Genomic DNA, 13,719 nt, shown 5'->3' on the forward strand with positions numbered 1-13,719 from the left:
GAATCGATTAGGGCCCGAACAGATTTTCCGTTGCAGATTAGCTCTAGGATGATTGGAGCTACTGAGGAAGGTGCTACGCACCTTTCGGCACCCTCCGCCTCCTCGTCAATCAGTCCCATCCGAAATTGGTCGGCTTCTTCATATGCCGCGATGTCTTCGGCGATCATATCTGGGAAGGACTCGACTGCTGCCACCCAAGTCACCTGTACGTGTACAAATGCACGCAGTGTATTGGACTATACAGATGCACTTACTGTCGCATTGAGTCCGAACACCGCGCCTAGATGTAACTAGATGTCAAGATACATCTAGGGTCACCTCAAAAATCGGCCAAGTCATGACTTTACATACCCCTCACAGAGAACCCAAGGTATACCTCACCACCCACCTCACCACCACCTCACCATCTCTCACATCGATTTCCCTCACCATCTCGTCGGCGACCAAACACCCATGAAGATGACTTCAAACATTCGCAAAGACACCCTTCCAGTCCTCAACACAACCATTCCAGCCCCACCACCCATTACCCTACCTGGACCGACCCTCGACTCGATGAATAACTACGTCAAAGCCTTTGCACCACCTCATGGATACCTTATCTCAATAGGCCGATCATCCCTTGTTAAAAAGCCTTTCTGTAATTATAGGTGCCACCGTGGCGGGTTACCAGAAGCTTCCAAGGATCCGACAAAGGAATCGAAGTCTCTCAAGATTGAATGTCCATTCAATCTCAAGGCTCGATATTCACCAAGCACACAGATGTGGACACTTTCACACATTGTAACAAATCATAACCACGATCCCAATTTTGATATCCAACCTCAGCCAACGGCACAAACGTCTTCCAATCCATCCGAAATCGACGTCAACACTTTTCTCAGATCACTTGGCTCAAAGATCAAAGCTTTAAGTACCGCAAAGCAACACAATATCATCACTTCAATCAATGACCTCTTCGATGCAACCAGTGTCAATAACTCGGTTGGAAATGATCCCAAAACAACGACTGACTCAGTGAGTGTCTCTTTCTTTCTCCCATTTCTTAAATGATACTAAAGTTACTTGGAACAGACCAAAACCGAACCAAAAACGAGCTTACCACAAGACTTAGACGAGCATAGTAAGCACAAAGAAGAAACCAGTGTAAGTCTTTCAGCCTTTCTCGTTCTTCCTCACCTTCAAAAAGTTGAAACACAATATTATAGATCACAAACGATATTTCCGATACAGATCACCACAACATACAAGAACCTCCTTCCAACTGTACTACCAAAACTCAAGATCCTCCTGTTGGCCTCGCTCTTGAACACATACAAGAACCTCCTTCCAACCTTCCAGCCCAAATTCGAAATCCTTCTGTAAGCCTCGGCCTCGATCATCCAAGCTTGCTTTCCAACGCTCCACCCGGAGTTCCCTTTCAACCAACTCTTGACACTCTACCTCGATCTCAATCTTACAAGAGATCGCGTCACACCAATTCAACGGAACAAAACAAATCAGAGTCGGTCACCACAAGAGTCCCTCGTAGATCACAAAGGACCAAGTTATCTCAGACTTAATTTTTGTACACTCACTCACATTTGTATATGTATACATATATGTATACAAAGATTTGTTTATCGTCTCTTTGTAGTAGTATAAACAAATGAAATGAATCACAACTCTATTACAATGCTATTACATCAAGAGTCTCATTCTAGATTGCCTCGATCTCCGCTATCAAAGGTTGCATATCAAATGCCTCATTACACTGGGTCATAACCCTTGCCTTCATCTCATTCCACCGAGTAAGAAGTTCTTCGTCAGGATACTCAGCATCCAGGTATGTTGCAGTCCATTTGAGTGCATTACCCAAGCCAATATCCCATGACCTCCAAAGACGATTTGCCGACTTCATCAATGAGGAGTGTAAAAAACCCATATTCCTTTTTCTCTCGTCTGTCAAGTCCAGAAAAATATTCAACATGTCATCACGTCAAGAAGTAGGTACACAAATGGAAATGGACTTGCCCTGAGTCTGTGCAATTTCCACCACAATGTTATCAATCTTGAGTTGATAGGCAAGTGCCCACTCAACTAACTGCCTAGCCTCCCTACTGATACGCCTGAGTTCCTCAACCGCGGCCCTCTTCAATAAAAAAGCTTGTATCCCCGCTTTTGTATGCTTGTTCGAAGCCCAGTCCTCGTCAGGGTGACTCAGATTACCCAAATCCCAGAAGCCATCAGTCACAGGCATCGCTTCAATTTCTTCAAAGGATGGGTCTGGTATCAAGTCCCTTCTCCTTCTATTTTCATTAAACTTAGCTACATGTCGATGATAAGTGTTATACTTCGTTTTCAGGAGTTTTTGTTTCTTCTTTCGTCGATCGCCAATCCAAGCTTGGTCGACAGTACCTGAAAAACAAAGCTTGTTAGAAAACTCTCACAAGATGTTTGTAAAAGCATGCGACCTACCAGAGTGGACATGAGCACGTCTTTGGTTCTCAACGACTCCCACCTTTGCCTCGTATAGCTTTGACTTGGCAAGTTGAATCGTGATCAGGGCCTGTTTGTCTGAATCTGTCGTGCAACGCCAGATACATCAACAACCAGTTACAACAAATAGTGAGAAAGACAGATATATACCTACCTGTTCGATTCGGAAGGACCAACGCACCCAGCTCTTGGGCCAAATCCACAGCCCTTCTCTCTAAGAGGACGATGGTATTGGGTAATCTCAAGAGTTCATTCCGCTCCTCACCGGTTCGGATTCTTGGTGTTATTGATTCTAGAGCTTCGAGCTTTCCACTGATCACAATATTTGTCAGTACACAATAATGTGTCTTGTGTCTTGGAATTGAGTCACTCACCGTGCTTCAATTAACTCTTCTTCAAACTCCATATATACCAGCAATTTGTCCCGCTTGTCTTTTGCGCTCTCACTGATCACTTGTTTTTGAACCTCACGCTGCCGAGCCCATTGAACCTCAAGATACTCTGTAGTCATTGTTGGATTTGCCAGTAGTAAGCTACTGAGCTCAGCTTCAGCTTCAGCCAACCGCTTCATCACTTCTTTGCCACGCTTCTCGATTGATCGCACTGGAGTGGAGCACAAGTTAAGTTACTTACTGAAAGTATCTATATCTTAGAACGCTCACCCGCATTAGCCCTGGATATTTCATTTGTATGAATCGATCGCATACTGATACTCATCAAACGATGAAGTGCTGTTGCATACCGATTGGGTCTAACCAGGGGGCTCAAATCGGACCATTTCCGCTCCATACCCTCCCCATCCGAAAGCCCCCATCCCGTGTTTAGCCTGGGGTTGTAGTCCAACTGACACCCCCATTCGTGAACGTAAGCGTGAAATACGCTGGTTCCGAACTTCAGACGGCCTCCTTCGCGTTCTGTAGCAAATTGTTTGCGCTATCATGATCAGTCAGTGGAAGTGAGTTTTGATCCACGAGGTTTTTGACCACACAATACACACCTTCAATATGCCCTTCTCGACATTGCACCCAATGTCGTATAGGATGCCCAGTTTGTTTTTATGTTGACGGTCTTGTGCACCAGCCACTGTATCCGATAGCCACCTGATCATCGAAAGGCTGAATGCTGCTCTGAAATGTATTGTACAAAACAATCAGTGTAAGAACAAATTCTGCAAGACGGTGAAGGCTCCGAATGAAAGGGCTCACTTCTCACCACTCTGGACGATGTTGATGAATCTCAGACTGTGGTCGTGCCTACAAGCCATGCCAAACAGGCCTGTCTCATCGCAGCCACCCCAGTGAGTCTTACCACGCACATCGTTGGCAGCAGTATGCTGTTGACTACAAGGATGCTGAGAGTACAGGTTTGTCTATCAGATACTCAACAGGATTTTGAAAAATAAAATTCAACGTACAACCTCGTCATCATTTTTAGGGTCTTGATGTGTCACATCCTCAATAAGCTCACTTGGCATGAACAGTTCCGGTGTTTTTGGTTGATACCCAAGGATTGGTACGCTGGCGGCTGCGTGTCGTCGATGCTGGAAATTTCCATCCAAGCAAACAATATAATCAGGTTCTTCAGGCTTTGTGTCTCCAACTGGGGGGCCAAAACATCTAGGACAGTTGGCTGCCAGATGATCGATATCTTCGAACTTAAGCAACCCGAACTCCATGTCCCGGATACTATAGATAATCGAACGATACGCATCTATAGCAGAGGTAAACGGCTCACGCCAGTCTCGCGGCTGAGCAAAATCCTAAGTCTCATCGTTCATATCATACAACAGTGACAAAATTGACTTACACGGCCACTTTGACTTTCGATCGGGGGGTTATCATCATCCAAAAGCTCGTCAAGAGCACGTGTAAAACCTTGGATACGTAGTGCACAGTGCTTCCAATACACATGGAAGTGCTTAAGCAACCGGATTGAGAAAGCAGTCGAAGGATAGACCGGGGTTGCACCGATGTACCCCATCCCAACAAGGCGCACTGGGTCTGATGTACATTCACAAAAGGTAACTTGAATTTTGCTTCGTGCTGGATGAACAAAAGGGGAGAATGTCATTTAACACATTTTGATAACGTCGCACTGAATCTTACAGTGTAAATCAATCATATCAATCCAGCGGACTCGCTGCTTGCGAGGCGGGCAAGAGCATGGGTCTTTAAAATCTTGATTCCAGCATAAACGATTGGTCCAATTCCGTGTCAACTCACGACATCGCAGGAAAGACGGTATCATACAGTGACATTGGTGAGCCCATCGAAGCTCGGCCTGCAATCTTCTAGCATTATTTCGAGCTCTCTTGATGCTGGAGATAATTTCTTCATCTTCAATATCACTCCATTCTGAATCTGAATCATCATCCTCTGGGCTGCTTGTTAAGTCGTCAAAGCCGTGAGGAAATTGTAGAATATCAAAGTCTTCGCGGTCCAGGCCTGCGTAGTGTTGATCCGCCCAATTGTGTGGATGATCAATCGAAAGCGAGGTTCCGGCGGGTGCTGCTGTGATACGAGCAAAAGTTCGACCTATTTCTTTTTCATCCTTTTTCTTTTGAGCTAAAAACTGGACCTGTCGATCAGTAACAGGTTTGGGAGTTGGCTTTATCTTTTTCAGAGGCCGATTCAACGGGTTGGAAGGCATGATTTGGTGCCTTTTAGGATCATCAAGATGATTGAATACCCTCAGGTAAGGAAATCCACTGTGTACCGTTGTTAGCGTATCTTCTTCAATCAAGGGGTTTTTTTATGAAGTCCGTGTAAGACTTTCCGTACAAATGTGGGAAAGTCCTATTCCCAAATAGGACAATGGTACTGTTTCATTAGTTGGCTAACATATCAAATCACTGTTGAATAACCTTTTAGTTCTATTGTGCCATTTTGAACCAAAAAACACTGGCAGTTCAATACGTAAGTTGGCTATAATTGAGTCGAATGTCCGATTCAATTTTTCAAAGGTCTGATCACGAAATCACATAAGGCTAACAATTGATTATAAGGTATTCAAGGTGTGACCCAAGCGCACAAACAATAATTTTTCCAATGATCAGGCCCCAGTTTTGATAAGATAAACATTCATTAAAACATACAAAGCAACAAGTAAAAGTTACAAGTAACCAAGATCATAAAGTGAGGTACAGCTTGATTTGATTGAGATTGAAAGGAACTTTTGAGAGATGGATAACCAGAGTTCATTAATGATAAATGTGTGTTGGACAAAGGAGCACATTTCCCCAAGAAGCATGCACATTTAACAAAGAAGCATTCAGTCAATGTAGTGGGATTTATAGTAAATTCGATTTTTATCGGTAAAACAGCATTTTGGGAGGAGTATGAGTGTTTATACACCTAAAAGTGTGCCAACAGTTACCAAATTGTATCAAATGCAACCTTAAAGATTGCTTATCAATTTGGTACTACCATAAACTTTATAGTGCTCTGGGCGTAAAAGTTATAGCAATTTCAAGGATGATCAGGAGATGGTATTTTGGAAAAGGTGCGTGTGAGTGTTTCACCATCATAAAGTGTGACAACCGGGACCATATTGTATCATAAGAAAGCCTGAGCCTGTTTTATCAATTTGGTACATTGACTTTCCGTATATTCCACAAGTTGTGGAAGTTATAGCAAATTCGATTTTTACCGGTAAAATAGTAGTTTGGGGGAAGTAAGGGGGTCATACTGACTCTTGTGGGTTGAAATAATGTGGAAACAATAGCTTTTCTGAATGCTCTAACCTTACTGATCAAAATGATACCATCATTTTGATAATTGGATATGATTTGTAAAAGTCATAAACAAATATTGTTTTTTGGTATTCAGCAAGTCATGAGCGTATACTACAAATGACCTGACGTTGAAGCAATTACTTGTGGGTTGAAATAACATGTAAACAATGTGATTTCTGAATGCCCTAACCTTACTGATCAAAATGATACCTTCATTTTGGTATCTGGATATCATTTGCAAAAGTCATCAACAAATATTGTTTCTGGGTACACAGCAAGTCATGAGCGTATATCACCAATGACCACACATTGAAGCAATTACTTGTGGGTGGAAATAAGGTGAAAACAATGACATTTCTGAATGCCCTAACCTTACTGATCAAAATGATACCATCATTTTGGTATTTGGATATCATTTGCAAAAGTCATCAACAAATATTGTTTCTGGGTACACCGCAAGTCATGAGCGTATATCACCAATGACCACACATTGAAGCCATTACTTGTGGGTGGAAATAAGGTGAAAACAATGACATTTCTGAATGCCCTAACCTTACTGATCAAAATGATACCATCATTTTGATAATTGGATATGATTTGCAAAAGGCATTAACCAACATTGTTTTTGGGTACACAGCAAGTCATGAGCGTATATCACAAATGACCAAACATTGAAGCAATTACTTGTGGTTGGAAATAACGTGGAAAGTGCAGCATGTAGGAAAGTATACTTAACAAGCATTTGCCATTTGCCCATTTTCCTACAATGTGTTTGATTTGTATAGAGCAAAATTGTGGACAGAAATTATCAGAAACGTGTGTTGTGCAGAATTTGTCTAAAACACTCGACAAGGATATTGATGCAAAATCAATCACAAATTACTCTCAAACACATTGATAATGGCGCAAATGAGCTGAATGCTTCTTTGTCAAATGTGCTTCTTTACACGCTGGACATTTTTCATTAATAAAATTTCTTCATATCTCCACATCTTCCCTTTCAAAAATCTATTTCAACATGGAAATTCAAACCTTTATCTCCCGTTCAGCAACAAACTCCTCTCAAACACAATGATAATGACGCAAATGGACTGAATTCTTCTTTGGTAAATGTGCTTCCTTACACGCTGGACATTTTTCATTAATGAAATTTCTTCATATCTCCACATCTTCCCTTTCAAAAATTTATTTCAACATGGAAATTCAAACCTTTATCTCCCGCTCAGCAACAAAGTCCTCTCAAACACAATGATCATGGCGCAAATGGGCTGAATGCTTCTCTGATAAATGTGCTTCTTTACACGCTGGACATTTTTCATTAAAGATATTTCTTCATATCTCCACATACTCCTTCTCCAAAGTTCATTTCAGTCTCAATTCTGGATTTTTTTTGCCCACACATAGTTATCTCGAACACTGTGATAATGAAACAAATACGCTGAATTCTTAATTCATGGTACACTACGTATAAGTATAAGAACTCATTAAAAGGCATATGCACTTAATGTCAATTCAAACACTTTCAAAAAATCAGCCAAAAGTACGATGTGTGCATAGTGAGTTCACTGTTGTATGGGTATTAACAAGGGTCAAATCAAACTTTTGCAACTGTCGAGACAACTAGAACACTCGGTGATGGGTTTTGTTTCAAAAGAGCTATTCAAAGAATTTTGTCTCTTACCTTATTAATTATTTTTGAAACTTGAAGTAAGACGTCAAATTTTGGCAATACACGAATTTAAAATTCCAAATGAAACTGGATCAATGGTCCAGGTGGCATGGGGGAACATTCATCCATTCTCACGTAAACTTATGGGTGTCAAGGAGGTCTGAAGGTGGCTATTTAGCATATGTATGTATGGATTCATAATAACTCAACACATGAAGCCAATATACACCTGAATGTCAAGCCATAAGTCTAAACGATATATCACAAACGATATATCACAGTTCATCTAAATGCTCAATGTATCGCAGTTCATACAGTGTTTTGAGTGGTTTAATCTCAACGTCTCACCAACCGATTTAGACTTTCATGGATGGATGCAAAATCGTCACATCAAACTGAACAATCAATATTGATTTCGTTAAATGAGTGGGTATTACTTGCATCATCTGCTAAAGGTGAGACTTACTAGGCTTTGCTTCTGGGGTTTCCACGTGGCCTGACGCCATTGGAAAGTTGCTGGGCCTGGTTTTCCATTGGGGCAGCACATCGGGATGAAAGATTATTTGGCCAGTTCCAGGTATGTGGTTATTGAATCGTTTGCTCTGTCAGAATGAGTATGATCAGATAATTTGCTTTGGCTTTAAAGACATCAAAGGTATGGACAGGATAGAAGTGCTAACCATGGTAATCAGTCTGAAAAGATGAGAATAGTGCCCCTCGTAAAGATGGTCTTTCCACGGGTTAGAATCGTTGGAGACAACATCATCAATTGCCTGAATATATTGTTCAGGCGACATGGTGATTTCATAAAGTACGCCCGCTTCGCTCAGCATTTTGGCTAGATCAACACAGTCATGTCTGTCTTTATGTTGTTTTTCAAGGGCATGATGAACAATGGGATGAGATAAGTCATAACTTGAACCTAAGTTAGCTTCGTTTGGTTTGCTCGGTTGCTCTGGAAAGTGAGGTTGTTCCGATATCGTTTCTTCGTCACCATTTTTATCTAGGATCATGATGAACCTAGTGAAATAAGTCAGAACTGGATGTATGAAGTGGGAGAGGATATATGAAAAGTAATAAAACCTTACCGATATAATTGGGTGTGAGGTGAGATGAAAAGTCCGATGGATTTGTGGTGCTATAATTCACCTGATAACACAATCAACGTATGTACAATAGTGTTCGAATCTATGTATAGAGATTTTTGTCAGTTATTCTGATTGAACTGGTAGAACATAAGGCCACGAGAGAAGAGAAGGAATGTAAATAACAAACAGGGATAGAAACGATACCTTTGATTCTAAGTATATAGTCCCACAAAGAAGACTGAATTTGATTGATAATGAATGGGGCTGATGATGAAGTCAGCTGTTGCAGTTGAATTGATATGTATACAATTTGAATTTCCTAATCAACGCTTTTGCTGTTACAAACTAAAAGAATTGGTGATTCTATCAACAGTTACAGAAGCAGGGTCAGTTGTTGGTTTTGATCAGCCATGATCCCATGCTTCCTGTGCCCATAGAATGGGGAAAAGGCTTGCATCGAAGACTACGGGTATGTATTGTCCCACATTTGGAATCCACACCCAGTTATCTCCAATCGCTTTCTTTTCCCCAGTCTATCAGCAACCAGATGAGATTTGGTGATCATGAATGATTGATGTTATGTAAGGTGCGATAGAGTATAGTATGTATCAAACCTTTTGTGAATGTGTATGTTGGAATCGAGTGAATTGAGGATTTGGTGAAGCTGAATGGAATGAATTGAATTACTTACGAGCCTACGAAGGAAGATAAAACAATGTAAATAAGCGAACTGTAAGTATGAGAGCTTGATGAAAGGAACGTGAAACAGAAAGCGCACCGGTGAGAAAGGAAGAGCGGAAGGAATTAAGTCGCTGTTGAAAACAAATCAATGGAAGGCTGACCAAGTCGTGATTCTTTTTCTTTGAATGTCGTTGTTTGACGGATATAGAAAGTGGTTGGTGCAGCGACCAGTATTGAGTACAGTTGAAACATACATTTGGGTTGGAAAATCTGAAAGATCAGCTGAGCTGGTTTAATTGATCAAGAAAAACAACAAATCTTGGACTGTTTTCAAGACTACACAAAAAAAAATACATATCGCTGGTCCCAACTCATCAACATTTCGGACCAGGGCCGGGCCGGGGCCGACCCAGATCAGGCTGTGGTTCATTCTAGGTGATACCAACTGTACTCACCTGACTATAATTGAATTGAAGTTGATCTGTATTGGAATTCAACAAGGCAGAGCAAGACCGATTCAGATCTTGTTCACCTGTTGAAACCACAACTCAATACTTTCTTTCTATCCTCATGTATTCAAACGGTAAGGATCTTCTAATGAACTAGTGTTCACTATTCAATGTTTCCCTTCTTAGTGGGCTTGTCAGTAGCCTTAAGTGGCTCTTTGGATCGTGTGTAATTAAGAATAAATGGCTCTTTGAATGGTGTACAATCAACAATCTATATATACAATTTTTTTAATGGACTGTATTTGATAGCTGTAATACTTCTGAGAATACTTTCCTTTTGGGAGTGATCAGTAATGTAGCACAAGGAGATGATATGTACTACAAATGAATTTGAGTGAAATAAGTAGATGGATCTTAAGTTACAGTTGATGGCTGTCCCATATCGGTGGTTGCAGTTGATGGCTGTCCCATATCGGTGGAAGTATTGAGTCGAGGGTCTGTAGCTTTGACCACAAGATACCTTTTGGCTACAATATCCTCGATCCATAATCTGACTTTCTCACCCGGGAGTTTTCCTGCTCCACAGCCTCTTGATAACATATCCTCTGTAACTAGTGACCCAGGTAGACGGAGGACGGCCAAACGTATGCCAGAGCGAAAAGTCCGTTTAGGTAAGGTAACATGTGGATTCGGACCTTGAGGATGAGTATCGTTTCTAGATTCGCGTCCACCTGGAAGATGTGCTTCTAATGAATCATATTATTGTGAGATATGAGGCAATGAATGGTGAGGCCAATTAAGGAACTTACGTATGAGACCATTGAGGCGTGTGATCAGGTCTTGTCTGAGAATAGCTTGAGGTGTACTAGATTCAGTGGATTTCTTTGTCGACTTTTTTGCAGCCGGTGCTTGAGTCGACGCAACAGCAAAACGTTCAAGTAGATGAAATTCACTCCGTGCAAGTCCTGCCCAAGTCTCTGCTGATGTGAACTCGTCTTGGTAGAGGGCGCGAGACATCGATGTATTTGGATTCCAAGCCGCAACGAGGAGGTGAAAGTGAAATCGAAATTTAGTGTGAATGAGGTTAAGCTGGCCACAGTAGTACGTGAGTTCTTTGCAACTGTAGATGTAAGTTGAAAGTAAGTGAAAAAAAATGTACTTGCTCAACGACCTTTTTAATCTCTTCTATGCCAACTTTTTCAAATTGTCGGGCAGTCCCGCTATGCCTACAAAGTCGACCGTGTTTGAAATCTAGTTTGACTGCCTCCATGTTGACCAAACTTTTAAAAATCGGAACATATTTTTCTTTCTCTTCATCAGTTAATGTTAAATCTATGCTTAATTCGTCGTCTTCGGTGCTGGTAGTCATAGGAGGTTCTGATCTATTGTACTGCATTTCTTTCATGACTTCACTTATGAGGCGTTCGAATATCTCGGGTTTGAATACGTGCTGTTGGTCCTCTTCGTAGCTTGACCAGGTGTTGCCTACAATCTTATTGCGCTGCTTGAACCCCGCTGATTGACCTTTTGGAGGCACTATACAAAGACAAGGAAAAGAACGAGAAGGGGTTAAGTGGAGATCGTATCGATTGGGAGGGATGGAATGCAAAGCACTAACTTGGGGTGGTGGTACTAACCAGGCTATATGCCTGATAGTTTGTATATTTATTTGGTTCGCGTGCCAGTGGCCCTTCGAATCTGTAGTGTGAAAGTGAAAGGCAATGTATGAGCATATTGACTTAGAAAGGAAAATCAATGGTGATAAAAGTAGAAAATCGTACAGAGCTGCATCGAGGGTGGGTCGGCTGATTCCTTCAGCTATACAAAGCATTGTCTTGTCAAGATTGTATTGAAATTGGAGGGCTTGAGCCTCGAGGAGGCAGGTTTGAGACACTCGTGTCTTGATGTGGGGTTGTCGGGCTAGGATTCGCTCGGCTCGTGCTTGGCCCCATTCAAGGCCAAGTTCGTGGTAGTTTTGCATGGTTGGATGGATGGCAGGGTTTTTCCTTGTCCTCTTGCGGTTAACGGCTGAGAGTCCCGTGACTTCTTCATCTTCGCTGGTTTCTGGGTCGTCATCGGTAAAATTGTCTTCCAATCTACGAGGGAGAGGGGGAGAGCGAGTATGTGATGGGCCTGATCGTGGGTCTGGTGATACTCGGCTTCCACCACGGCGAGTGTTGTAAGGCATGTTGAAAAGAGGGGATGTGGGTGTTTGGTCGCCAACAAGATGGTGAGGGAAGTCGATGTGAGAGATGGTGAAGTGGGTGGTGTGGTGTCCGAGTTGAGATGGTGAGGTGGGTGGTGCGGTGTCTGAGTTGGGATGGTGAGGTGGGTGGTGCGGTGTCCGAGTTGAGATGGTGAGGTGGGTGGTGCAAGGTCCGAGTAGGTGGTAAGCTGGGTGGTGAGATGGGTGGTGGGTGGACCGAGCACAGATGGTGAGATGGATGGTGAGGAGGTAAGTTGGGTGGTGAGGTGGGTGGTGAGGTGGTGGTGAGGTGGGTGGTGAGGTATACCTTGGGTTCTCTGTGAGGGGTATGTGAAGTCATGACTTGGCCGATTTTTGAGGTGACCCTAGATGTATCTTGACATCTAGTTACATCTAGGCGCGGTGTTCGGACTCAATGCGACAGTAAGTGCATCTGTATAGTCCGATACACTGCGTGCATTTGTACACGTACAGGTGACCCAAGTAGGAGCGTTCGCAACAGGCGCTCGCCCTGCAGGTCGCTGAGTTGGTGCAAATAAAACTCAAGTATTAGGATTTTTGGGCACGTGTATATATGTAAGAATGTTTATTCCTAATTTTGGTCATTTGGCAGCACCTTTAAGAAGGCTTACAAGATTAAAAGTGGAGTTTATATGGAGTCAAGAGTGTGAGGATGCTTTTAATTTATTGAAAAAGATTGTTGGAGAAGATATAATATTATCAGCTTTGGATTATAATGAAGAAGCAAGTCCAATTATTTTAGCCGTGGATTCAAGTCATATAGCAGCTGGAGGAGTATTAATGCAGGCAGATGGAAATGGGGAAGTCAGGCCAGTATTCTATGAATCAGAAGTATTTACTGAGGTGGAATCAAGGTATTCTCAACCCAAATTAGAGTTATGTGGCGTGGCAAAGATTCTTAAGAAGTTCAGAACAAAGTTATGGGGTCAGCATTTTGAATTACAAGTGGATGCAAAGGCTTTAATTCAGATGATTAACACGCCAAGTTTACCTAATGCTGCTATGACAAGATGGGTAGCTTTCATCCAATTATTTTCATTTGATTTAGTTCATAAACATGCTAAAAGCTTTGGAATGCCAGATGGATTATCAAGAAGAATGTGTGGAAGTGATTCAGATTCAGCTGAGAGTTTTAATGAGGAGGATAAAGATATTAAAGTATATGAAAGTTTTAAATTGCAGAATGAGGATTTAACATCAGAAGAAGAGGAGGAAGAGAGTGGAACAATTTGGGCGCAAGAAGGTGTTTGGAAATATTTACAAGAGTATTTAACAACTTTAAAAAGACCTGAAGGATGCTTGGATGATGAGTTTCAAAGGCTTAAGAATAGAGCTCCTTCTTATTACGTGGAGAATGAAAGATTGAAGAAAAGAGGAGTACCTTATGGAAGATG

At 41.9% G+C, this 13,719-nt stretch overlaps 3 protein-coding genes across 3 annotated transcripts; all 3 read right to left on the reverse strand.

Annotated features, from left to right (window-relative positions):
* Nucleotides 1-1,699: 1,699 nt before the first annotated feature.
* MELLADRAFT_100975 (uncharacterized protein) lies at nt 1,700-5,127 on the reverse strand (the record flags this gene model as incomplete). The annotated part of the gene is made up of 4 exons (XM_007404099.1): nt 1,700-1,941; nt 2,633-2,790; nt 2,853-3,081; nt 4,701-5,127. 4 exons carry the CDS (start codon nt 5,125-5,127, stop codon nt 1,700-1,702), a joined length of 1,056 nt encoding a protein of 351 aa, XP_007404161.1.
* Nucleotides 5,128-8,001: 2,874 nt separating this feature from the next.
* Nucleotides 8,002-8,893, reverse strand: MELLADRAFT_100976 (uncharacterized protein; the record flags this gene model as incomplete). The annotated part of the gene is made up of 3 exons (XM_007404098.1): nt 8,002-8,050; nt 8,347-8,402; nt 8,561-8,893. The coding sequence occupies 3 exons, from the start codon at nt 8,891-8,893 to the stop codon at nt 8,002-8,004; spliced, it is 438 nt and encodes a 145-aa protein (XP_007404160.1).
* Nucleotides 8,894-10,512: 1,619 nt separating this feature from the next.
* Nucleotides 10,513-12,286, reverse strand: MELLADRAFT_58354 (uncharacterized protein; the record flags this gene model as incomplete). Its single annotated transcript, XM_007404097.1, has 3 exons — nt 10,513-10,829; nt 10,908-11,187; nt 11,258-12,286. 3 exons carry the CDS (start codon nt 12,284-12,286, stop codon nt 10,513-10,515), a joined length of 1,626 nt encoding a protein of 541 aa, XP_007404159.1.
* Between the last annotated feature and the right edge of the window lie 1,433 nt (nt 12,287-13,719).

The sequence above is a fragment of the Melampsora larici-populina genome (assembly GCF_000204055.1).
Source record: "Melampsora larici-populina 98AG31 unplaced genomic scaffold MELLAscaffold_1, whole genome shotgun sequence".
In the NCBI taxonomy this organism is placed as follows: Eukaryota; Fungi; Basidiomycota; class Pucciniomycetes; order Pucciniales; family Melampsoraceae; genus Melampsora; species Melampsora laricis-populina.